Source organism: Chionomys nivalis, chromosome 23, assembly GCF_950005125.1.
Source record: "Chionomys nivalis chromosome 23, mChiNiv1.1, whole genome shotgun sequence".
NCBI lineage: Eukaryota > Metazoa > Chordata > Mammalia > Rodentia > Cricetidae > Chionomys > Chionomys nivalis.
In genome coordinates, this window is record NC_080108.1 from 263157 (window position 1) to 287725 (window position 24569).

Genomic DNA, 24569 nt, shown 5'->3' on the forward strand with positions numbered 1-24569 from the left:
CGTTCTCAAACAGTTGAGAAGAGGTTAAATGTTGGTTGCTATATTCTATTTAAGAAAGCAGGGAGCTATATCTTTTTGTTCATTTAATTTTAATATTTTTTTTTAAGACAAGGTCTTACTATGTAGCTCTCAGTGGCCTAAAACTCACTATTTAGATCAGGCTGATCTCATATTCACAGAAATCTGCCTGCCTCTGCCTCCCATGTGCTGGGGTTAAAGGCCTGCATCACCATGTCTAGCCCCCATGTCTTTATTAAATAAGTCATTTATATATAGCTGGTAAAGAAGTTACATAATGTGGTTAGAAAAATCCCATGCTCTAGGGCACATGGCAGTGGACTCGGGGGCAGAGGAAGGGGTGAGTGCTGTGATGGGGTGTGCTGCTAGACTCTTAGGTCCTGGAACACAGACAGCCTTCTTCATTCTTGCCTGCCTTCCACTGTCTAGGAAAATTACTTCACAGAGTTGTATCATATTCTGCCTCATGGATATATCCTGTTTGATTACTTACCATCAATCATGTCATCAGTCATGTCTCTCATGAAGTGCTTGTGTCTATTTCTGCTATTTACTGTAGTTCCTGTTTACTTTTAACTATGTTTATATTCACAGTATGCTCTAAATCTTGAGGAATTTGATCTTTGGAGTCAAGTCAATTGCTAGAGTACTGGCTTTCACATGGCCATTTTTATTTAGATGCTAAGATTGTTTGTTTTAGACAATGGCTTTTCCTCAGCTTAGGATCTCTAAATGTGCAATTTCTTTGTTAAATGGTAGAAATATTTTGATAATTCAGTTAGTGCAAAAGTGTTCTATTGATTTATAATACCAACAGTGTTTTAAAATGTCTAGTATTTTTGCTAAATATAAGGAATTTTGGGGAAGACAGTACTAATCTGACAGGCAAGAATGATACCTTTAATGAATCACACTGACTCCTAATGAAGATATTTCCCCATTGTAGTAAGGAGGTTGCTTGTAGTAAGTAGCCAGCTTAGACCCAAAATAATCACACAGAAACTGTATTAATTAAATCACCAATTGGCCAATTAGCTCTAGCTCCTCATTGGCTAACTCTTACATATTAATTTAACCCGTCTCCATTAATCTGTTTATCACCACTAGGTCGTGGCCTACCAGCAAGTTTCAGTGCGTCTATCTCTGGCATGGCGTCTCTCTGACTCCATCCTCTTTCTCTCAGCCTTCCCTGTCTACCTAAGTTCTGCCTTGCTATATCAAAGCAGTTACTTTATTCACTAATGGTAATCACAGCACACAGAGGGGACTCCCACATCACCCCATGGGTTTGTTCTGTGTCATACTGTTTTATGTCACTTTCACATGCCTCCTAGAATGTGGGACCAGGGCACTACAGGGATCAACCACAATAAGGAAAATAAGCAGCCACCTCTCCCTAGATATTTTCCTTGTGCTGGATACCTGCTCAGTGCCTAGGTGACTACATGGTCTTGTTTCATTTTTTTGTGATCCTTTTAGTATAGGCAGGTGAAGATACTGAAATTTAGAGAAATCCAAAAGCTGTGACAGCAACAAAGTACAAGTGTACCTCTTTCTGAATCTAGACAAAAAAAATTACTATGTTAGGAGGATTGTACATTTGTGAGAATAGTTATTTCTCCACAACTTTAATATTTGTTAGTTACAAATACTGTACCATATTTTTTCAGCCTGCTTCTCAAGGCTGAAATTATCTGAGGTAATTTATAGAATATCAAAGTGATCTGATTCCCCCACACACACCTTAGAGACTAGGACTTGCTGTTTACTCAGGTTGGCCTTGAACTCTAGATCCTCCTGCTTCAGCCTCCCCAATGCTGGAATTCCCATAATGTGCTGCCATCCCTACTCTGCCCAGATCTTTCTTCCAATTTTGTCTCTAATTCTCTATACCTTAGACTACCACAGATTTCCAAAGCTTAATTATTGAGACAAGCTTGTCCCTCTGGTTCACTTAAATCAGAATTGCTAGTTAGTTTATACTGTAGTTTTAGTATCTCTCAGAACTCCTTAGGTACTTTATTAGACGGGCAAGCTTGAGGACAGCTGTGGCTCTGCCGTTTATTGGATCTTTGGTCCTGGTGAGATACTTAACTCCTTGTAAAATCTTGTCACCTATAAAATGATAAGAATTGTGTCTCAAGAATTCTGAGGAGTCAGATAATGCATTTAAAGTACTTAAAGGTGATTGATAACCTCAGAAGATTTGGCAAATATTATCTACTGTTGATACAAGTGTTGATAGCACAAATCCCACTGAGGAAATAGTTGGGTGAGTCTGGTTCTCGCTGCTTTTTTCTTACTTCATAAATTACAAAATTGTGCTGTTTGAAAGAAGACCAGAAGTCACTAGCAGACGTGATCTCACACTTTATCTAAAAAGTGTGTAGGACTCTATGAATTGACCTTGCACACATTTATTTTTCTCATCTGTTTTTAACCATATGAAAATGTAAATAGCATGAGTGCAGGGGCATTGTCTGTGTTGTTCACTGCTGTAACTCTGTTACTCAATGTGGCAGCTTTAAATGTCATTTAAAAAGATTTATTTAAATAAACAAGACACTGCTTTTAATATTTTTGTCATAGTTTTCTGATGGGCACCTAATGATTATAAATCATTGACTTCAGCCCAAAGACTGAATTTGACAGTTACTGACCTTAGATCTATCTTTTACTTGTTTGTAATAACTTTAAAATGTGGAAGAATTAAGCAGATTTGACAGAATTTTGTTTCATAACTTTATAGTCAAACTATGGATTAGTGTTTGGCCTGGAAGGTTTTACTACCACCACAGAGCAATCAGTAATACCCATAATTAGCAAACAGCTCCCAGAGATAAACAGCAGGGGATTCAGCCTCTAAAATAAAAGCTGTCCAGGGTGTGGATGAACCAGTAGGTCAGCATCTGGAAGTGCTAGGAATAATGACAATTTAAGGAGGGCTTAGGGTAAAGTTTATTCTTAAGTTGGAGACAGACTACAATGTATATAGAAAAACAGGGAAGCATTGTTGTTTTATTGTACTTAAAAGGAAACCTGTGGGATAAGACAAGTTTTCTTTTAGTTCTCTTGGTACCTTGAATTATGATGGTGGTTCATTTAACAAAACTGTTTGTAACTGAGCAAAACCTATACCTTCTCTCTCTGTTCTTTTCCTTCCAGGCAGCAATCATCAGTAGAGTACAATGTAGGATTGTAGCTCTAGATCTCCGAAGTCATGGTGAGTACAGCTTCTCATGGCCACCGACCCAATGCGGTTACCCAGCCCCTTAATAAGCCCAAACGGTCGCAACGTTAGCTGGCACAAATGAACCTACTATACCCATTTGGGTCTTGGGGAGGAATCCTAGCGTGTAGGTAGACTACCATAATTATCCTCTTCAGAGTAGCTAACCATAAAGATTTGTCTGGAATTTAGAACATCCTTACTAAATCTATCCTTACAATATATAAAGTCCCCATTCCATTACTCCTGGTTTTGTGATTCCTATCACCAAAAATTTTATCTTAAAATTATTTTATTTTTAGGAGAAACTAAAGTCAAGAATTCTGAAGACCTGTCAGCAGAAACAATGGCAAAGTAAGGAAGCAAACTGATTGGTTACCATCTATCCAGCCCCAGTTATGTATTTTAGACCCTGTCTTCCTTCATACATTAACAATTTTCATAGAGAGTATCTAACTCAGTTAATGTGTGTGTGTGTGTATGTGTGTTTTTAAAAAGTGTAAGTCCAAGGTGTTTTCTTCTGTCTTTATGAAGCCGCCTCTTTACATTGGCTTTGGTGGAGGTCGTGTAGTGCAGCACCAGCAGGTCTAAATTCGGTTTTTCCAAGCTTCATGAGATCGATTCCTGACTACCTTGCTTTGAATAGCACAGCTCACATAGTAATGCAGCTTGACATAGAGTTTGGGGAGCACATAAGCATCGAAGACACGTGCTTCAGATATGTCCCTGGTGGCAGTGGCCTCTACAATGTTCCATATGATGAACTTCTTAATGGCCTTGTCCTTGGGCATGCAGCTCATGCAGCAAATTGCGTATGCCACGGCCCTTTTTGACACAACCGTTGTTTCTCCTTCTTTTGGTCATCTTGGAGCCAAGTCCCAAGAGAGCAATGTATATTTTAAGGTGTGGAATTTGATGCCTTCCAGAATATTGTATTTTATTTTATTCATTTTATCCTTACCTACTAAAATTTTGTAAGAATTGTGAATTATTCTGGAATTTATATATTGATATTGGTTTTAAATTTTAACCTTTTTGAAAAAGATATTTACCCCCAAATAAAAGAGTCATAACCACATGACTTGAGATTAATTAATTGAACCTCTAGTCCATGTCTATCTGTGTATAAGTTACACACACACACACACACACACACACACACACATCATTACATAGGAATGAGCCTGCAATATTTTTTCCTGTTTGTCATATTGATAGAGAAATACTACTTGATTTTACTTTTCTGAAACTCTGTATAAATCTCCTATATTACTTTTTAAATTATTTTTACTTTGGTGGAAGCACAGTGACATTTGGTAGACCCAATGAGTTTAATTGACTTGGCTGTATTTACAGTTGGTAAATTTGTCTGAGTTTCTTACTTGTAGAGTTGTAGTCAGGCCCTTTCAGACATGGTGGTTGAAGAATCGCATTAGATGATACAGAAAGCTCATAGGGTATGATGGGTACTTGCCTCCATTCCTGCATCACTGGGACCACAAATTTGGTGGATTCATAAAGAATAGTGGTTTATTTAGGCTCAGAGTTCTAGAGACTGGAAAGTCGAGAGCCTAATACTAGTCCTGGATGATAGTATGGTAGAGTATTCCACATGGAAGACAGCTGTGCGCCAGAGAGAGCACTCTTTATACCAGGTGCTTCACTCATTGATCTGTGCAGGGTTAATCCACCCTTGAGGAAAGCCCCTTAAGACCCAGTCATTTTTGTAAGTCCTAGAACAAAAGCCAGTAAGAATGAACACTTGATATCCTTTTAGTTGTGAGCGCAATACTTTTATCAATGCTTGTTCTTCTAACAGATACACTACAAACTTGCAAATAATAATACTCCATAATTAATATATGAATTTCAGAGAGAGATTGGGTGATCCTAGCAACACTATTCAGATTGTAGTTTTTGCTCCCACTACTATCACTTTGTCTTTCCAGGGTGTCTTGTCTTTAGAAGCAATGGTGCTGTGAAGGAAGCTTTGATTTTTTTTTTTTTTTTGAGTCTTTTCTTTTGAATAGTCCTTTAACTTTTGGATAACTGTTTCACATTAACTTCTCACTCATTGCTTAAAGTATCTCTTGCAAATTGTCCTCTGACTTCCATGTGTGCCATGATGTGTGTGTGTGCGTGCTCACACACAGACAAACGTAAAATAAACAAACTGAGGCTGATAGTAATCTTATTATCTTAAACCTTATTGCATTATACATGGGAAAACAAAGGCTTAGAGTAAATTATTTCTCTAATTTTGGCAAACTTAGGTTGAATATATGTTTATATGAATGTACTAGATGTGTAGGATGATAAAAGGGTGATATAAAAAAAAGATCAGAAATCTGGGCTTCTTAGTCCTTATCCTGCCGATTATCTGGAGAACTGGGTGTGTGGCTCTGCATGGATACCAGGAGCCATGTAAGCAGGCTCACATGGATGTGTTTGTAGAGTGCCCCACAGATCTTTTCCACTTCCCACAGCTCTTAGTTACAACCCAGAAGAAAGAACTGAGAGAGAAAGCTATGTTTGGTGCCCTCCTCCAGCACTCTATGATTTCTCTCTTTGCAGAGATGTTGGCAATGTGGTTGAAGCCATGTATGGGGACCTCCCTCCTCCAGTCATGCTGATCGGGCACAGCATGGGTGGTGCCATTGCAGTGCACACAGCATCAGCCAACCTTGTGCCCAGCCTCTTGGGCCTCTGTATGATTGATGTCGTGGAAGGTGAGTTTTCTAGATACTGACCAAATCAAATTCAGGAATTTATAAGAGACATCCTGGTACATTATTCTCAGTTTTCACTCATCTTAAAGTATGAATGTGTCTTTTAGTTTTTAACAATTTAGAAACAAATCGCTTTTTCTGACTTACCCTGAGAATCCCACTGCTACTTGTACAGGTAGCCGTCCTATTCACTGGGTGCCTCATGGGGAGTGAATACCATAGTCAGGAATTACTGAGATCCAAAGTGGAAGCTGGCTTGTGTTGTTCTTCAGAATGTTCTTAAACTCTATCTCTATTTTACCCAAGCATCACTGAATTCTGCTATTACCAGGAGCAAATAATGGAGAATTGACTCAGAATATCTAAGATAAACAATTTAAAGGAGGACAGATTCATCTGGCCCCCGGTGTCAGAGGTTTTGGTTCATGGTTGGCTGGCCCATTGCTTTTAGAAGATGGTGAGTCAGAGCATCACACAGAGGGAGACTAGGAACAAATTGTTCTACCAGAGCTTGCCCCCAGTTACCTGCTTTCTCTAAGTAGGCCATGCCTCCAAACAGTCTGTTCAGTATGCATTCGACAGTGGATTGATCTATTAATGAAGTTAATGTCTTTATTACCCAACCACCTCTCGATGGTGCAACCAGCTGAGGGCCAAACCTTTCAGGGAGGAGTCTTCCTGTGTAAGCAATACCATTCCCATGCTGTCATTGTGGATGTGAGAGTAATATGAGTACTGTTCTCTTGATGATACAGGCATAGACAAGGGTTTGTAGGACTCTAATGGCCCAGGAAATCATCTGAAAATTAGCTGCCAGAATTCCACAAAGCTAGGAAGCTTCTGTATAGAAAAAGAAACTATCAACAGGGTGAAGAAGAGATGACCTTCAGAATGGGAAAGGATCTCTGAAAGCTAGTTCATACTGGGGATTCATATCTTGTGTGTGTGTGTGTGTTTATGTGTGTGTGTGCATATGTGTGTACAAAATTTAACACCAAAAAGTAATATCATCTAATCAGTGAATGGAGGAAAAAAGTTCTCAAAAGAAGAAATACAAATTGCCGATAAAGAATTTTAAAAGTGTTCCATATTCTTACCCACTAAGGAATTGCAAATTAAAGCTGTTTCGAGATTCCACTCACTCCAGTCAGGGATGATGTCTGTCATTAATAAAACAATTGATTACATGCTGTTAAGAATATAGGGAAAGAGGGACTCTTTTTTTCTTTTCTGACTGGAATGTAAATTTGTGTAGCCACACTGGAAGTCAGTATGGAGGTTCCTTAAATTGGGAATAGAACCATCATGACTTAGCTCTACCTTGTGGATATATACCTGAAGGACTCCCAGTGAGCAGCCCAGAGACACTTGCACATCCATATTTTTAGCTAGTTCCATGGAATTATCCTAGATGTGCATAATAGATGAATAGATAAAGAAAATGTGGCACATATGCACAATGAAATTTTATGCAGTCTTAAGAAAAATGAAATAATGACATTTGCAGGAAAATAGATGTAACTGGAAATCATGTTAAGCAAAATAAGCCAGATTCAGAGAAATATCACATTTTCCCTCATATGTGGAAACGAAATTTAAAATAGTGTGTGTGTGTGTGTGTGTGTGAGAGAGAGAGAGAGAGAGAGAGAAAGCACTAGCTATAAGGAGATCCTCATTAGAGGGGAGGAAGCTTTCTTAAGGGGTGAGAGAGGGTAACTTGGATTATATATAATAGGAAAGCAAAAGAGTGTACTTAGCTGTGGGAAGAAAGAGAAGTGAGGCATTAAAGGAATAGTCAGGGAGGGGAGCAATAGAGAACAAGGAATAATGACATATACACGATGAAACCCAGTATTTTGTACAGTAACCTAAAAAGAAAAAATAAGTACTTAGTAGAATTGCAAAGCAAGAAAACAAAAAAAGGCTATTGATGTGATTAAAATTTTTGTTTAACATCAGGTACAGCCATGGATGCACTTAACAGCATGCAGAATTTTTTGCGTGGTCGTCCTAAAACCTTCAAGTCTCTGGAGAATGCTATTGAATGGAGGTAACCCACAGTCTAAGCTGTCTCAATTTCAGATGTTATGTTTTAGCCTCTCTCTCTCTCCCCCCCTCAAGTACTGAGAGGCAGAAGGTGACTTTCCAAGCCTTTCTGTGATAGTATGTAAGGAAATAGCTTTGAAGCAGAGTGTTTTTCAGTGTTTCTTAATTGCCTCAGTCATCTGCAAAGTGCACCTGGCTAATACAGCATCTCCTAGGATATTAGTAATTACAGGCCATCTGCTGTCCAGCTGGTTCTGCCCTGAAGGTGAGAACTTGCATCAGGTGGTCTCCAAAGCTTCCTCTCTCCTAAAGCTCCATGGTTCTAGATTCGCTTTCTGTGTCTTACAATGGTGAAGAAATAGCAGGTGCAGGTTCTGTTCTCCAGAACAATAGGGCAGGAGTTCTGCTCACTAGAATTATTTGGATTTGTGGGGAAAACAAAACAAACAAACAAAAAACTTAAGTAGTTTTTATAAAAAATTGCTGGCAAAATTGCCTATGACTTCTGTTGAAGGGTCTCATCATTGAATATAACTATTAGTCCAACTGATAATTTTATAAGTCTGTGTGAAATTTACTTCATCCTAAAGGATGAAGATTCAAAGATGAGTAGAACACTGCTGCCCTCTGCAGAAATAAGTCTTAGGATGAAAGTTCCTGCACTCACTGAGCCATCTCTTCAGCCTCAAACTTACTTTATAGCCAACCTCCTTTTTTTTTTTTTCATTTTTGTGTGTCTGTTTGAGAGAGAGAGAGAGAGAGAGAGAGAGAGAGAGAGAGAGAGAGAGAGAGAGAGAGAATTGCCCACAGAGACCAGAAGAGGGATCTGATCCCCTGGAGCTAGAGTTAAACATGGTTGTCAGCTGCCTGACATGGGTGCTTTAGTCCTTTGGAGGGCAGCAAGCACTGTTTAACCTCCGAGCCATCCCTTCAGCCCAGCAAACTGATTTTTGATAAAGATCTTAACCTGTTCCTGAAGGAAGAGCCTAATCTGATGATATCTTAAAGGCCCCACCTCTACTGTTGCAGTGAGAATCCAGTTTCTAGGGAATGAGCTTTGGGCTCCCATTCCAACTAGAGCAGCATATAAGGCCATGGAAGCTGTCATCTGCCACCAGCCCCGCTCTGTCACAGTCCTACTGACCCACTCCCAGGGCCTTCAGCTCCTCAATGAGCCGGCTGTCCAGCTGTCCACTGTGCTCTGCTGTGCCCTCTTTTTGTGGCTGACTTCTCCCATTCAGTCCTCGGTGCAGTAGAGCATGGACAGGCTTCTCAGCTTCCTCATTGGAAATAAGCAGTTCTCTGAACATGTCCTGTCATATCAGAGTTATCTGTGCTTCTGTGCTTCTCATGCACCCTCTGAGAAGCTGCGGTTTCTTTACTTACACTTGTAATAGTTAGGTGAAGAGTGGCAGTTGTCTGTTCAGTAGCACTTGGTGACTGCAGCTTTTGTTAGATCCCATAGAACCTAAAGTACTCTTTCCTGGTATTGTGCTGTGCTAAGTACTGAATAACCTCTCTCCTTTCTCTCCTAGTGTTAAGAGCGGCCAGATTCGAAACCTAGAGTCTGCCCGAGTCTCAATGGTCGGTCAAGTCAAACAGTAAGTCTTTTATCTCTTTGCCTGGTTAGAGGATGAAAAACAGGAGAGAATTAGGGCTCCTTTGTTTCTGCACTTATTCTGTCATACTGCTAAATGCCTTCATTATTTTAGATAAAATTACAGTGAGTTCTGTTAGTCTAGCATGGAGATGGTTTTTCTAGTTGTTTCTGTTTGGTTTTTAGAAACCCCAAAGCCCGGTAGTGTTTTCTTTAACTCTTAGATTAAATTAGCACATCTCCTGTTGTTAGAGTGTGCATTCCAGTGAGTACACATTTAAACTAAGTGTCCACACCAGTGTGCCTGTGTTAGTGTTTATGTGTCACTGAGCCAAACCCAGTATGAAACGCAAACCCAAGTATGAAATTCTGGCAGAGTTAGAATAAAAGCCAGATTTAGAGAAATTACTCAACCTAATTGATCTTTCTTGGTGGATTTGCATGAGTCCTTTGTAAAATAACCACAAAATAAATGTTAATTGAAGAGACATCATCCACTAGGCCAGACAGGAGTATAGGAGTTGGTAAAAAGGGTAGTGGCATCATGGAATGCTTTTTATCACTGGGGATTGTATACTGTGTTTATTGTGCACAGTCTCGGGTGGTAAGATCTTGAATTTCTGAAAACCTCTGTCTTCATGTAATTTAAGGAACCCTAATGTGATCAATGCCCATTTTTAGTGCTTTAACTCAGGACCAGTCTTGTTTAGTTTAAGCCTGTTAACGTCCCCTAACATCAAATATTGTAAAGCAAACTCCCCCCAAATCTGAGTCTTTCTGTAAGAATTTATTATGCTCTGGAGAAATAATAATAACATTATTACACCTAAAAAAATTAGAATTTAATAGCATCAATTAATTAATCTAAGCAGTAGTATTTTCTTTCAAATTTTTCTAAATTTTTTGATTTACAGATAATAATTTGTATGTGCATATTACTTGTATAATAACTATTTCAATATCATGTATATTTTATAATGACTAATTCAGGGTTATCAGCATATCTATAACCTTGAATATTTATTTCATGGTGAAATCACTCAAAATCTTCTTTTCTGGCCTTTTTGAAATATGCTCTACATTATTATTGTTAGACTTAGTTGCCCTGCTATTTAATTCATAAGTTGAAAGTGAAAATCGAGATAAGCACGAGCAGTCTGCTGATGCCCTCTTGAGGGTCTACTTTCTCTCCCTCTCTGCTACACTGCCTGGTAGATTTTTGAGGAAACTAGTTTACCATGCCTCTAGCTGCCTCCAGGCCTTGGAACCCATAATAACTCCTGTCTATATATTTTTCCATTGAGTTTTCTCTAAGAGGAACCATGGGACTAGCTGTTCATATAATAGTGATTTTTCTATCTGATTATATAGTAAAGAGGGTCCATTTGTATCATTGTTGGCTTACTTAATTTCTTTTAGATTTGACAGTTTGATATGTGTATATAAAGATTATAGTCATTTTCACCCCTTTTCACCCCCTCTCATCCCCACCCACTGAAACTTCTTGCCAGCAAGTCTTCCTTCTACTGTTGTAGGAGAGGCCGTTTGTTTGTTTCCCGACCACCACAGGCTCTAGGACCGCGGGGTGGGAGCCATCCTTACCACCTCAACTCTGGGTAGCACTGTGTAGCTCATAAACCCCTTTTATCTGAGTGAAAGCTAAATCTGCTATGCTTTCCTGCCTGTGCATGACGAGCAGACTCAACCTGGCAGTTTGCCCAGGTAGGGGTGCTGAGCCCTGGCATGGTCTCAGCTGCTTTCCTCCCAACCTTGGGTGGACACATAAGCATTCGCACCCAAAGTGGGTGGCGGGCATCAACCCCAGAAAAGAGCCAGAGTTTATGCTGGCAGCACGGACCAGGAAGCCATTTCAAAAGCACGTGGGTTTTTTTTTTTTGTTTGTTTGTTTTGTTTTGCTACTACTGAATCAGGAGGATCTCTCTTAAAGGAGTTTCAGCATGCCACCAGCAAGCATAGCCCCTCTAAAAAAAAGCGGCTAAATTTTGTATTTTAGTTTCTAGAATTCCTTTCCAAGCCCTCTCAAGTTTTATGTAGATTTAATCAGCCACGTTGGTGAGCCAATTTATTGTAGAGTCCATTTTTTTATTTCCCGGCCACCCAGACTCCCGAAATAACCACACAGAAACTATTAATTAAATCACTGCTTGGCCTATTAGCTCTAACTTCTTATTGGCTAGCTCTTACATCTTAATTTAACCCATTTCCATTATTTTATACTATACTACGAGGTTTGTGGGATACCCACAAGGTTCAGGCTGGTGGCTTACGTCTGTTTCTGGCATGGGATCCATGGCTTCTCCCTGACTCCGCCTTCTTTCTCCCAGCATTCCGTTTAGTTTTCCCTGCTTAGCTCTATTCTGCCCTGCTCTGCTATAGGCTCAAAGCAGTTTCTTTATTAACCATTGGTATTTTCAGCATACAGAGGGGAATCCCATATCATACTGTCATGTCTTATTGTGTAGAAAAGCCATTTTTTAAATTTATTTTTATTTTATTTGCATTGGTGTTTTCCCTGCATGTATGTCTGGGTGAGGTTTCAGGTACCCTAGAACTGGATGGAGCTACAAACAGTTGTGAACCACTATGTGGGTGCTGAGAATTGAACCCAGGTCCTCTGGAAGAGCATTCAGTGCCCTTAACCTCTGAACCATCTCTCTAGCCCCTAGGATACCATTTTTAAGAAGAAGAAAAGATTGTTTGAATTGGATGTTCAAACGTGCAGGGTTCTACTGGCAATGGTCATTGTATTTGCCAGTTTCTATATGGTAGCTCTTAACACAGGACTTGTGGGGGCGGGGCTTGTTCTGATATAAGTAAGGAGCTTCTTTGCTTTGGGATTTGCTGGGACTGAATTTGCATTCAGCCTTACACACTTATAACGTTTGTCTTAATTCTTCAGGACTACTTCATAGAATATAAAAATACCAATAAAATCCCCATCACCATGTCCCAGAAAATGACCATTACCTTTTTATGGGTTCTTACTGGTAAAAGGTTAAGATAATTTGACAAGACATTCATCAAGTATTTTTTTTTCCAATCTAGGTGTGAAGGAATTACAAGTCCAGAAGGCTCCAAGTCTATAGTAGAAGGAATCATAGAGGAGGAGGAAGAAGATGAAGAAGGAAGTGAGTCAGTAAACAAGAGGAAAAAGGAAGATGACATGGAAGTGAGTGAAGGTCTCGTCCTTGAAAAGACAGAGGGAGGAGAGGAAAGAGAAGACAGCATTGTTATTATCAGATTACAGACTTCAGGGGGCAGAGACACTGGTGAGAGATCGTGAGGTGGAGGGCACTAAGGCTGGGCTCCAATTAGAACACGAGACTTACCCCATGTGTGCCCATCAGACTGCTTCCTCACCAGGCTCCTCCTCACCTCTGTAAAGGTGTTCCTGTGGGTTTTCTAAGGGGAAAAAAAATCTCAGTTCCAGCCTGTATCCTGTGACTGTCCAGCTCTTTCCATCTTCTCAGGCTTATCTCCTAGAACAAGCTTTCTGGCCCCAGTGTCTGTCAGTCCATCTGTGTTGTGGACTTACAGTTAGTTATACGATGCAGTGTAACACTTGGAGTTGTGCACCCTAGGTCCTATAATTGAGCCACAGTTAAAGATGCTGTGGACACCTGGCACTCAGTGCTGACTCCTCTTGTCCTCTAATTACATAGAAATCACTTCCCACACAAACATTATGTTCAGCTCATGACACTACTGCCTGGCTTTTAAAGTATTTTTTTTAATCTTCCTGCATCCTTGAGATCACTGATCAGAATTATGCTTTATACTACTTTAGAATTTACAAATATATAAATAAGTTTTCATCTCCTTGGGCCTTGTAACACATTGTAGGATGAAAGAAGAGTTTTCTATCATATTACAGCATAGTAGCATCTTAACTCCTAAATTAGACTTGGGAGTCTGAGGCAGAGGAATCACAACTCAAGGGCCACTTGGACTGCAGAACTACGGGTAGATGCTACCACACCGAGCTCATGGTTACATATTGTCTGTTGCTGTTGGGCATCTTCTCATTGCTCATTACCCAGCTGGGTATGCATTTTCCTTTATGTGACTGTGTGTTTAATTATCTCAGCACTGTTAAAGAGGCTGTGTGTCCCCTGCCAATTCTCTTGATACTCTCAGCAGAGGTCATTTGACCATGTGTTTCAGTGATCATTTCTGGGACCTGTGTTTCCACTGTGTATCTTTAATGGCAACACCAAACTTCCTTGGTTTTGTGGTTCTTAAGGCCTCACACATGCTAAACCTCTGCCACTGAGCAATACCCCTAAGTCCCAAACTTTTAATTACTGCAGCTTGTAACAGTTTTGAAGTCAAGAAGTATGAGCTCTCCAGTTTTCTTCCTCTTTTGCAAAGTTGATTGTTTATTGAGAATCATATGTAATCTTAGACAATTTTAGGATCATTAAAAATGTCTTTACAGAATAACATTTAAACTCAGATAGGGATTTCCGTGACTCTGTGGTCACTTTGGGTGATGTGGACATCTTAGTCACCACTGATCTTCAATCTACTATGTCATCACATGTCCACACCCAGGTTTTCGTGTCGCATTCAATGCAGCATCCTAATCACTTATTTCAGTTACAATATCTAACCTGTTTCCATGACACAGGAAAGCATGGGTGCTCTTACTAGTTCACTAATACTTGATAATACATTGTATGTCCATCCCATTGTCAACGGAAGACAGATGTTGACATTTTCCTATTTGTCATATTGCCTTAGAATTACCGTTACTAGTCATCATCGTAAATCTGGAATGAGATAAAGTACTCTTTTCACACACACGTCAGCTTGTTCTTTCCTGTGGTCTGTCATTTTTGTCTGATAGTGATCCTAGATTGGATGCCAGTTTGTGCTTTTTCTTTCACTTAGGTTTTTTTTTCTTTTGTTTTGTTTTACTAGAGTGTGGTCTTTGTCTATGTTCTTTTGTTGATATGTCCTTTTTACTCACTGGTATAAGAAAAGTTCTGTCTTGGATCAATAATTAGCTGCCTTTTTGATCTTAAGAAAATTTTCTAAATTTACCTAAAGTAATAGAAGTTGTTGGGTATGTTGGACTGTATCTGGAACATTAGCCAGTTGGGAGGTTGAGGCAGGAGGCTCATGTGAGCCAGAAGAAAACAAAGTAGAGGTTACAGAAGCCTGCAGCGCTGTATGAAGGGTTAGTGTACCCTCAGCTGTAGGTCAGTGGGTTCTTGATAAGTGATGGTTCCTCCTTCCTTCCCACAGACCTGCTTTCTGCCCTACTCCTCACCCTCACTTTGCTTTTATTCCTGCAGACCAAGAAGGACCATCCGTACACCTGGAGAATTGAACTGGCAAAAACAGAAAAGTACTGGGATGGCTGGTTCCGGGGCTTGTCCAATCTCTTTCTTAGTTGTCCTATCCCTAAATTGCTGCTCTTGGCTGGTAAGTGTGTGTGTGTGTGTGTGTGTGTGTGTGTGTGTGTGTGTGTGCGCGCGGGCACTGAAATAATCAAATACTATAGATTGGATGGCTTAAAGAACTGAAACCTCTTTTCTCACAGTCTGGGGGCTAAAAGTATAAGATCAGAGTACAGTCTAAGATCTCAGAGAGATCAGAGTACAGGCTAAGTTCTCAGAGAGATCAGAGTACAGGCTAAGTTCTCAGAGAGATCAGAGTACAGGCTGAGATCTCAGAGAGATCAGAGTACAGTTAGGCTAAGATCTCAGAGAGATCAGAGTACAATCAGGCTAAGTTCTCAGAGAGATCAGAGTACAGGCTAAGATCTCAGAGAGATCAGAGTACAGGCTGAGATCTCAGAGAGATCAGAGTACAGTTAGGCTAAGATCTCAGAGAGATCAGAGTACAGTCAGGCTAAGATCTCAGAGAGATCAGAGTACAGTCAGGCTAAGTTCTCAGAGAGATCAGAGTACAGTCAGGCTAAGCTCTCAGAGAGATCAGAGTACAGGCTAAGATCTCAGAGAGATCAGAGTACAGGCTAAGCTCTCTGAAAGATCAGAGTACAGTCAGGCTAAGATCTCAGAGAGATCAGAGTACAGTCAGGCTAAGTTCTCAGAGAGATCAGAGTACAGTCTAAGTTCTCAGAGAGATCAGAGTACAGTCAGGCTAAGATCTCAGAGAGATCAGAGTACAGTCAGGCCAAGTTCTCAGAGAGATCAGAGTACAGTCAGGCTAAGATCTCAGAGAGATCAGAGTACAGTCAGGCTAAGATCTCAGAAATCTCTTCTATTCGCAGACCTCCTTCTCTCTGTGCTTTCATATGGCCGAGAGAAAAAGAGACAGTTTCCTGGTGTCTTTTGCAAGGACACTAATCTTATTGTCTCAGAGACCCCCACCCTTACAAACTCATTTTTCCTTTTTGTAGACCCCATCTTCAAATACACTGGGGACTGGGGGTTCATCATGAATGGTGGGGACAGTGTAGTTCATAGAAGTGTGAGTACTGGCATCTAGATGTGAGCTCATTAGAACTATTAATATTAACAAATATTAATGTTAATAACTTTTAAAGTGGAGAACCATCCTTGTTCCCCTAGCTTCCCCATGTGCAGTCCTAAACCTAACGGGGTATGAAAGCTCTCCAGTGGTGCATGACATTGGCCTAGCCTTTGTGCCTGGTGAGCCCAACTCCTGGAGCTACAGACAGTGCTGTAAAAACACTCTGAGTACTGTGAGAACTGAGACAGTAAAATCCTGTTGTCGTATAATCATCTTTAAATGAGCATGATTGGGGTTGGGGTTAAGAATATTTGTTATTCTTGGAGAGAACCCTAATTTGGTTCGCACAACCCACATAGTGGCTCACAACCATTTGTAACTCCAATTCTAGGGTATCCAACACCCTTTTCTGACCTCTACAGGTGTCAGGCACACATGTGGTACATACATATACATGCAGGCAAAATACTCACATACAGAAATAAAGTAAGTAAATCACAAAAAAACAACAACAGCAAAACCGTAATTACCCAGAAATTGGAAACTGAAAAATCTTACCTGGTGAGAATGTGCCCGTGGGAATCAGGATTGAAGGTGTAGTGGGCAACCAGGACTGTGTGCGTCTGGATTGAGGGCACAGTGGGGAATCAGGACCCTCTGCATCTGGATTGAGGGCACAGTGGGGAATCAGGACCCTCTGCATCTGGATTGAGGGTGCAATGGTGAGTATAACACTGAGGCAGTTTTACTCAGTGCTCAGTAAAACCTGTTTCCAAGGCATTTTCTAGGGAGTTACTCACAGATTCTTCCATTTTGTTCCAGGTGTTGATAGACTGGATAAAGATCTGACCATAGGCCAGATGCAGGGTAAGTCATTCAGAATTTGTGCCTGTGGATCCTTTTCTGAGGGTGGGGAAATGGGCAGTCATATGAAAATGGATGTTCTGAGATAGTGAGGTACAGTGGGGAGAGTGTGAGCACTAGAGTCACCTCCATTGAACCGCCACCGCCAGGTGATTGTGGGCAAGCATCTTCCCTTTTCTGAAGAGTCATTGTCTTCCCCCACCCAACTAAAAATGAGAGTCAAGCATTGTTTCCAGGATGAAAGAAATCAAATGAGGTGATGCCTTGGGAATTACTATTACACGGACACCTAACATTGTGAACAGACATAATTTCCTGGTGTTTTCTTATGTTCAGAGTTTTCAGAAAAGAGAAACAGTATAGGTACCAAGTGGTATAAAGTCTGTTAGAAGACATGATGGTGAGGAGGGAGAAGAAGGAGCTTCCTGGGGGATGGGGGGTTTAGACACTGTTCGCCTAGTAATCAGTTTTAGCTGGAATGCTTTTAAATGTGTAAATTGAGAGTGTTGATGCCAGGCTTAAGAAGATTACAAAGTATAGTAGGTCTGAGCATCACACATGAGCCCAGATGTGAAGATTGCAGCAGGGATGCAGCAGGTCCCAGTTTTTTCCTCTATGTTAGAATCATGTGCATTAATAATATAATAGATCTGAAGGAGACGCAGCCTCCTGCAAGAGGAAGACCATTAATAGACTTAATGGTGTGGCCTAGTTCCTGCACTAATTACATAGCCTTGGACAGATACTGCCCTAATCATAGCTCGCTTCCTTACTCTGTGATTGTAGAATCATCTTCAACAGTGCGTAGACTGAAAACATGGACTACTGTGCGGCATGCATGAGAGCCACAAGGACATCTCCAACTTTCATACTTTGTAAATCGAAATACTGGGCTCACAGAGTTAATCAGCTCCCCACCCGACGCTGTATTTAGCATTGAGCTAGAGTCTTTTGTGCCAGGAAAGCACCTGCCCCTCGTGCTGTAGCCCAGCCTAGCTCAGCTCTAGTCACTCCTTTGTTTGTTGTTGTCAGTGCTGGATACACAGCCCTTGGACCAACACACCCAGGAAAGCTACATGCCCAACTGCTGTTCACTCTTAATACTTGTCACATTAGGATTTGAAGTGTAACTCAGTGGTAGAGTTTAAGTAGCTTGGAGCCCTACTTTCAATCCCAAGTTAGCCCTCCCCAAATTACCATAAGTTGTGAGTTTGCAGTGTACTGTAAGGCAGAGTGAGAAAGCACATCTTACATTGCCTAGCACGCTGTTTAATACTCATCTGCTGTCTTTTGCAATAATCCATTTCAGTATTCCTAACATAGCTTACAGAGTTCCAAATGGCCCCCGGTTTTCCAGCCTAGCCTCACTGCCAGCCACTCAAATCAGCACCATACCAAGCTTCTTTATTTCCATGGCTGTCATTTCAAGCCTTCTGTAGGTGGGCCATTCTTTCTATGCAGAAACGTATCTGGGTACCTTTACCACACTGATCAGCCTCTGTGCCCGCCTCATCCTTGGGATTACATCTGCATTAGTGCTGTGTTTTACTCTCCAACTAGACTGATTCCTGTGAGCACAGGAACCGAGTTTTCTGTCTGAAGTAAATTTACACCAAGTAGGTACAGAAGGAAAGGGTGAAAAGTGAAGGGACCCTGAACTAGGGTACAGTTACACTCAGCAGACTTGGTAGTGTGTCTAGAGTGTTCTGAGGGAAGGTCTTCCTGGGATGTCCAGTGACCTAGGAGGCATAGGAGTGATTTGGAGAGGGCTTTCTTTTTTTTTTTTTTTAATTTTTTTTATTTTGGATTTTTCGAGACAGGGTTTCTCCGTAGCCTTTTTGGTTCCTGTCCTGGAACTAGTTCTTGTAGACCAGGCTGGCCTTGAACTCACAGAGATCCGCCCGCCTCTGCCTCCCAAGTGCTGGGATTAAAGGCGTGTGCCATCACCGCTTTGGGGAGGGCTTTCTGTCCCTGAGGTTGCCTGTTTGTCTCCTCTCCAGGGAAGTTCCAGATGCAGGTCTTACCGCAGTGTGGCCATGCAGTCCACGAGGATGCCCCTGACAAGGTGTGTCTGGTGTCCAGTGACTTGAAAGGACAACTGGGGGGAATGTGGGATTTCACAGAAAGTAGGATAAACCTGTGTCTCACGGTTTGTCTGCCAGCTACCCGAGTCCCTGCCTGGTGAGCACCTGTGGTCTTGGCTTTGTATGTCTGGGCTGAGGAGCCACTGGCACCCTCTTTTATTCCAGGGCCCTGTGGCTAAGATCTACTTCTTTGTTAGCATCTAAAACCAGACAAGGGTGATTTGAGCAGGCACTGCACCCTAAATTCCAGTTATAATCAGAGATTAATCGGGGCTCCTTCTGTGAGAAAATGGTGTTTGTAAGTCTTCTGGGAGTAAAAGATTCTTGTTCCCCTTCACCTCTCTGGAGCTATCTTGTAAGGAGTCCCCTGGTCCAGGTCCTTTGCTCTTAAGCTACCCAGACAGTAGTAAGTACTTCCAAGGACAGCAGTGGCCGAACCTTCAGCAGAAGCCCAGCACTTCCCTCCACAGGGCCTAGAATGCCTCTTCTTTTCCAGGTAGCTGAAGCTGTTGCCACTTTCCTGATCCGGCACAGGTTTGCAGAGCCCATCGGAGGATTCCAGTGGTAAGTACATAAAGGCATGTGAGTCTAGCTGGATGACCCACCTCAAAACTTAAGAATCTTGGGGACTATGGGTATCACTGCCTTAGCCCTTTCTGGTCTGCATTACCGAAGTGGTCTGTGTTTTTCTTGGTTGTATGTGGGTCCAGTGGGGTCTCGCTGAGCTATGTTGCATGCCTCATTTCCTGCAGTGTGATCCACCTTTGCCAGAAATGTCTGTATTCTGCCTCCTGCTGAGCAGAGCTGGTCAGGCCATGGAGGTTGTGTAGAAGTCTAGAATGGGAATTTAAATCCTGCACTGCTGGCATTTAGAGGAAGTGATTCTTTGTTTGGGTCAGGGGGTGTCCTATGCAACATAACCGCACCCTGGCCTCTGCCCACTATCTTCCAGGAACACATCCTAAACATAATTCTGCCAACCATAAATGCTTCCAGATGGTTCCATATATCAAGGGAGACAGAATTGAAACAATGGCTTGTCTAGAGGGAGAGTGAGCAAGCCATCCGTGGACCCTAGGAATCAATATGAAGACTTAATTTCTCAATAAAGTGTTTGGGGGCTTCTGACCTTTGGTGTCTTGGTCAAATGAACCATCCATTGAGGACAGCACCCCTGTCCAGCTCCACATGGGGCTGTGAAGAGATGGGTCATGCCTGCAGGGCTTTGGTGGTCACCTGGGAGGGGAGGGTTCCCTGAAGAAAGGGATAAGCTGGGTAAAAGCTTGTAATGGTGACATTTGTAACATTTCCCTCTTTCTATCCCTGACAGTGTGTTTCCTGGCTGTTAGTGACCTGATGTCCACCCCTCTCTCTACCTTGAGCTCTGTTGTAAATACATCGCACCAGAGGCCACTGTGATGCCGCTGTCTCCTCCTCACCATCCCACCCAGCCATGTGACACTGGCTCCCTGTAGAGGGGCATCCCAAGATGTACAAACCCTTTCTGTATACCTGTCAAAAGCATTGTTTTCCAGGGCCCTGTCCAACAGTGGCCTGTGCAGTCTGGGGTTCCCAGCTCTTTCCCTCCCCTGTGCTCCCTGCCTTGCCTAGGGTGAGCCACCAGAGCTGTTCCTGGGGCCCCTGTTCCTGGTATCCGGCAGTGTACCTGGGTTCATATGTCTACCCAGGCTCAGGGATCTCCATTCCTTGAGGATGTTCTTGGCATGGTCCTGCCCTACCTCATGGGATGGGCAATGCACACACTGGCCCATATTTTTCCCTTTCAAATAAAACACCAGTCAGGTACCTTTATCCCAGTCTTAACTGTTCCAACTCTGGAAGAACCAGAGTGACCAAGGTTCCAGCCTTAGTTCAGGGAGAGGTAATAGATAGGAAGCATCCCAAGAAACCTGCCTGTAAGCCAGGTCCAGCCGGTCCAAGCACATGGCTTCCCATCTGGGTGAGCCTACTGTCCCACTCCCACATACCTGGGCACCTGCCCTGGGCTGAGGCCAGGCTGCTCCAAGGATCTCACAAGCCCTCATCTGCCACAGAGCAGCCCAGGTGAAACACAGCCCATGCACAAAGCCACAGGCTAAATCCTGTGGAATTGTTTTTAATGATGGAATTTAACCATTTTCATAGTTGGTTCCTGAAGGTGTGCCAAGTGCCGCTTGCCTCTTCTAGACCCACAGCTCTTCGCTCCACTTGTGGTTTCCGTGTTACTATGTAGAAACATCATGGACTAGCATCCCCATCTGCCCTCATCATAGCACTACGGGCTCCCCCTGCTGCCCAGGCACGCCATTCCCACAGGCAGGGAGGGGCATCTTTGTGTGACTGTCGCGGGTGGCGTGTAGCCCTCTTCACCGTTCACCCAACAACTTCCTACCCCTGTCCTGCTGCACGGTCCAGAGTCTGGGGCCGACTTTGTTTCTTTGTTATTTATGATCCGGTTTAAAGAAAATAAATATCTCCCAACCTTTATTCATCTGAGGAGTCGTCCTTATTTTTGCTGATCTAACTAGGAACAGTTCATTAGATTTAGTTGCCACCAGACTCCAAAAGTCTCTTTCTCCATAGTCTGTCAGTGCCAGTAGCCAGTGCTCCTATGAGCAGATTATCACCTGTGTTCCAATGAAGACCCCTAGTGGAACTCTGGGATGGACACACACAGTGGGGTGCTGGGAAGAGGATTGTCAGGCAAGGGGGACAAGTGGAGGCAAGAAACTGCTGGACTGTCTTTGTCCACAGCATATCAGTATCTTCCCCAGATCCGATCCCGGAAGACGGACAGAACCTGTCTCCTGCAGCCCAGGGAATCTGCAATGTAGTCTCATCTCAGCTGGTGGAGTAGAGGACAGTCTGCCTCCATCACTTCCGTTACTCATGGCTTCACTTACGCCCACACCTGGTTGTTTCCCGAGCTCTAGACACACGCTCCCATCTGTTCTGAAGGTCCCTCCCAGATGACCAGGAGTCTCTTCATTGTGAACTTCCTGGACAGGTGCTCTTGAGTACATGGTTCCAGCTCAGTGTGCGGCAGGAGCAAGCAGATGCCAGTTGTCCAAACCACAGTTAGAATTCTGGCCTCTTCCCTTTATTGTCATACCACTTGCTGCCACGCCCTGTGCCTGCCTTCTTTATGCCCCTCTTTCCCAACCCAGCTATTCCCTGACCTTGGCCTCATCATCTCTCCTAAATTACTACCTTACCCTTGTTGGTGTCCTGCTGCTGTCCACACACCTACCTTAAAGGCTTCCGTTTCCTCATCTGCAAACTGTAGTAAACTGTATACCCACAGGACATGAGGACCACGCATGTTAGAGTAGATGAGCTGACAACTCTGGGACTGACACCTACCCCACGGGACATGGAGGACCATGCATGTTAGAGTAGATCAGCTCCCAGAGCTCCAGGACTGACACAATTTAGCCTCGGTTCCTGAGCCACTAGTGACAGCCTTGTCTGGAGGTTTGGGCAGGTTTTGTCTTCTTTCATTCTTGTGTTGAGTCAGAACTTATCTGCATCCATACTGGAGAAGCTAGAGATTATGACCAGATAAAGCAGGGGCACCCCTGCAGAGAAGAGCCCACATTCTATGTGATCTGATTTCTGCAACCCATCTTTTGAGATTGCCTTTGGGTTGCATGCCCTATTGCCTGCAGGGGGCAGTGTGATCTCTATGGTTTTGTTCACCAGGCAAGCCATAATTACCAATTTCAAGCATCATCAAATTTACTTGACATCAAATCTTCAGAAGAACCTGTAGGACAGTTACTGTTACGTTCATTTTACAGGTGTGGAGACATTTAAATGTTTATATGGCTCAGAAGTGACAGTGTCAGTAATCAAGCCCAAGTGGTTTCTGTAGCATACTGCCTCCTGCGTAATAAAAAGTTATTACTAGCAGGAGTTATTTGGGAGTAGGACTATGCAGTATTTACCTGCCCTCTAAAGTCCCAGTAACCAAAACTTAATTCTACCGAAGATCTCCCAAGGGAACTAATGAGTTTATTGGGCTAACTTATAGAACATGGGTGAAGAGTTACTGACGGGAGCGTGGGTGGCCCCAAAGCAGCCACACTGGAGAATCTTCACCAATCATGGATGCTGGTACTCTGGTAAGCATCCAGTGTCTTCCTAGCTCTTCCCATGGGGAGACGTCAGTCAACACGCCCAGCTGTGGCGATCATTTGCAAACAAGCACAGCTGGTCTGACAATGACAGCTGTTTTGCTCAGAGGAGCCTCAGCCCCAGAACAGGAGGAGGATGAGCAAAGAAATGAGGCCAGGTTGTCTTGTGGATGGAGGCTGAGAATGAAATGTTGACTGAGCTTTGTTAAGGACTGTGCATCAAGAATGGATGTGTTGTATGTGGTCATCAGTTGTAGGCATCCTTCAGTTAAAGGCAAGGTGGCTGAGGTTTAGAGATGGGCAATGGCTTGCCCACAGCCACAACTAGGGTGAGCATCTGTGCCTTCTAGTTCTAAGGATTGTATGTCCACTCCTGATATCTAGTGAGCACCTGCCCAGCATAACCTATAGACAAGGAGATTACAGCACCTTTGAGTGAGAGATTGTTGCAGGGTCAAAAATCGCACGAGTCAAACCAAAGGCTGTTCTATCCCTCAAGAAAATCGGCAGGGGAGCTGAAATAGGGAGCTGGCTTACTCGGCAAAGTGCTTGCCATGCAAACATGAAGACTTAAGTTCAGATTGCCAGCATCCATGTAAGAAGTCAAGCACAAGACAAAATTAGGTCTTTTATTCCCCCCAAAGAAAAGTAGCCTGTGTGGATGTGTGAGTAGGCCCCAGACTAGAGGTGTGCTCGTCAGTAAAGAGGCAGCTGTAGGGTAAAATGACAGTAAGGATGTCTGAGAAAGCCATAAGGAATAATGCTACTAACCATTTACAAAAAACCAGAACAACCTAATAACCTGTGCTGACTAGTCTTGTGTCATCTTGACACAGCTAGAGTTGTCTGAAAGAAGGGCACTCAATTGAGAAAACTCCTCCAAACGATGGGCCTGTAGGGTATTTTCTTAATTGGTGATTGATGGGGGAGAACCCAGCCCACTATAGGTGGTACCATCCTTGGTTTGTGGTTCTGACTTCTATAAGAAAGCAGGCTGAGTCAGCTATGAAGACCAAGCCAATAAGCAGTTCTCCCTCATGGCCTCTGCATGAGCTCCTGCATCCAGATTCCTGCCCTGTTTGTGTTCTTATCCTGACTTCCTTTGATGGTGAGCAGGCATGTGGTAGTCTAAGCCAAATAAACCCTTTTCTCCCCAAGTTGCTTTGGTTATGGTGTTTCCTTACAGTAAATAGAAATGACAGATACACTTAAACCTAAGTCTGTGTGCAAATATACATATATAGTTTAAATGAACTCTTCTGGGCTGACAGCATTCCCACCAAGGGCCAAAGACCATGTAACAAAAACCCCAACATCACGCATGAGAAGCCCTATTTTGAATGGTTGGTCAATGTTATCCAAAAGATTCCCAAAATATACAGGCTGTTGCTATTGCCTTTC

At 42.6% G+C, this 24569-nt stretch overlaps 1 protein-coding gene across 1 annotated transcript in view; it reads left to right on the top strand.

Annotated features, from left to right (window-relative positions):
• The window catches only part of Ppme1 (protein phosphatase methylesterase 1), a 43788-nt gene extending 22260 nt beyond the window's left edge, over positions 1–21528 (top strand). The window contains exons 4-14 of the mRNA XM_057756514.1: positions 3184–3241; positions 3550–3601; positions 5822–5976; positions 7936–8026; positions 9558–9623; positions 12686–12809; positions 14941–15070; positions 16907–16951; positions 18949–19013; positions 19529–19596; positions 20363–21528. Coding sequence (XP_057612497.1) covers positions 3184–3241; positions 3550–3601; positions 5822–5976; positions 7936–8026; positions 9558–9623; positions 12686–12809; positions 14941–15070; positions 16907–16951; positions 18949–19013; positions 19529–19596; positions 20363–20381 — 873 coding nt within the window. The 3' untranslated portion in view covers positions 20382–21528. The remainder of the gene's footprint in view (positions 1–3183; positions 3242–3549; positions 3602–5821; positions 5977–7935; positions 8027–9557; positions 9624–12685; positions 12810–14940; positions 15071–16906; positions 16952–18948; positions 19014–19528; positions 19597–20362) is intronic.
• The last annotated feature ends 3041 nt before the right edge of the window (positions 21529–24569 follow it).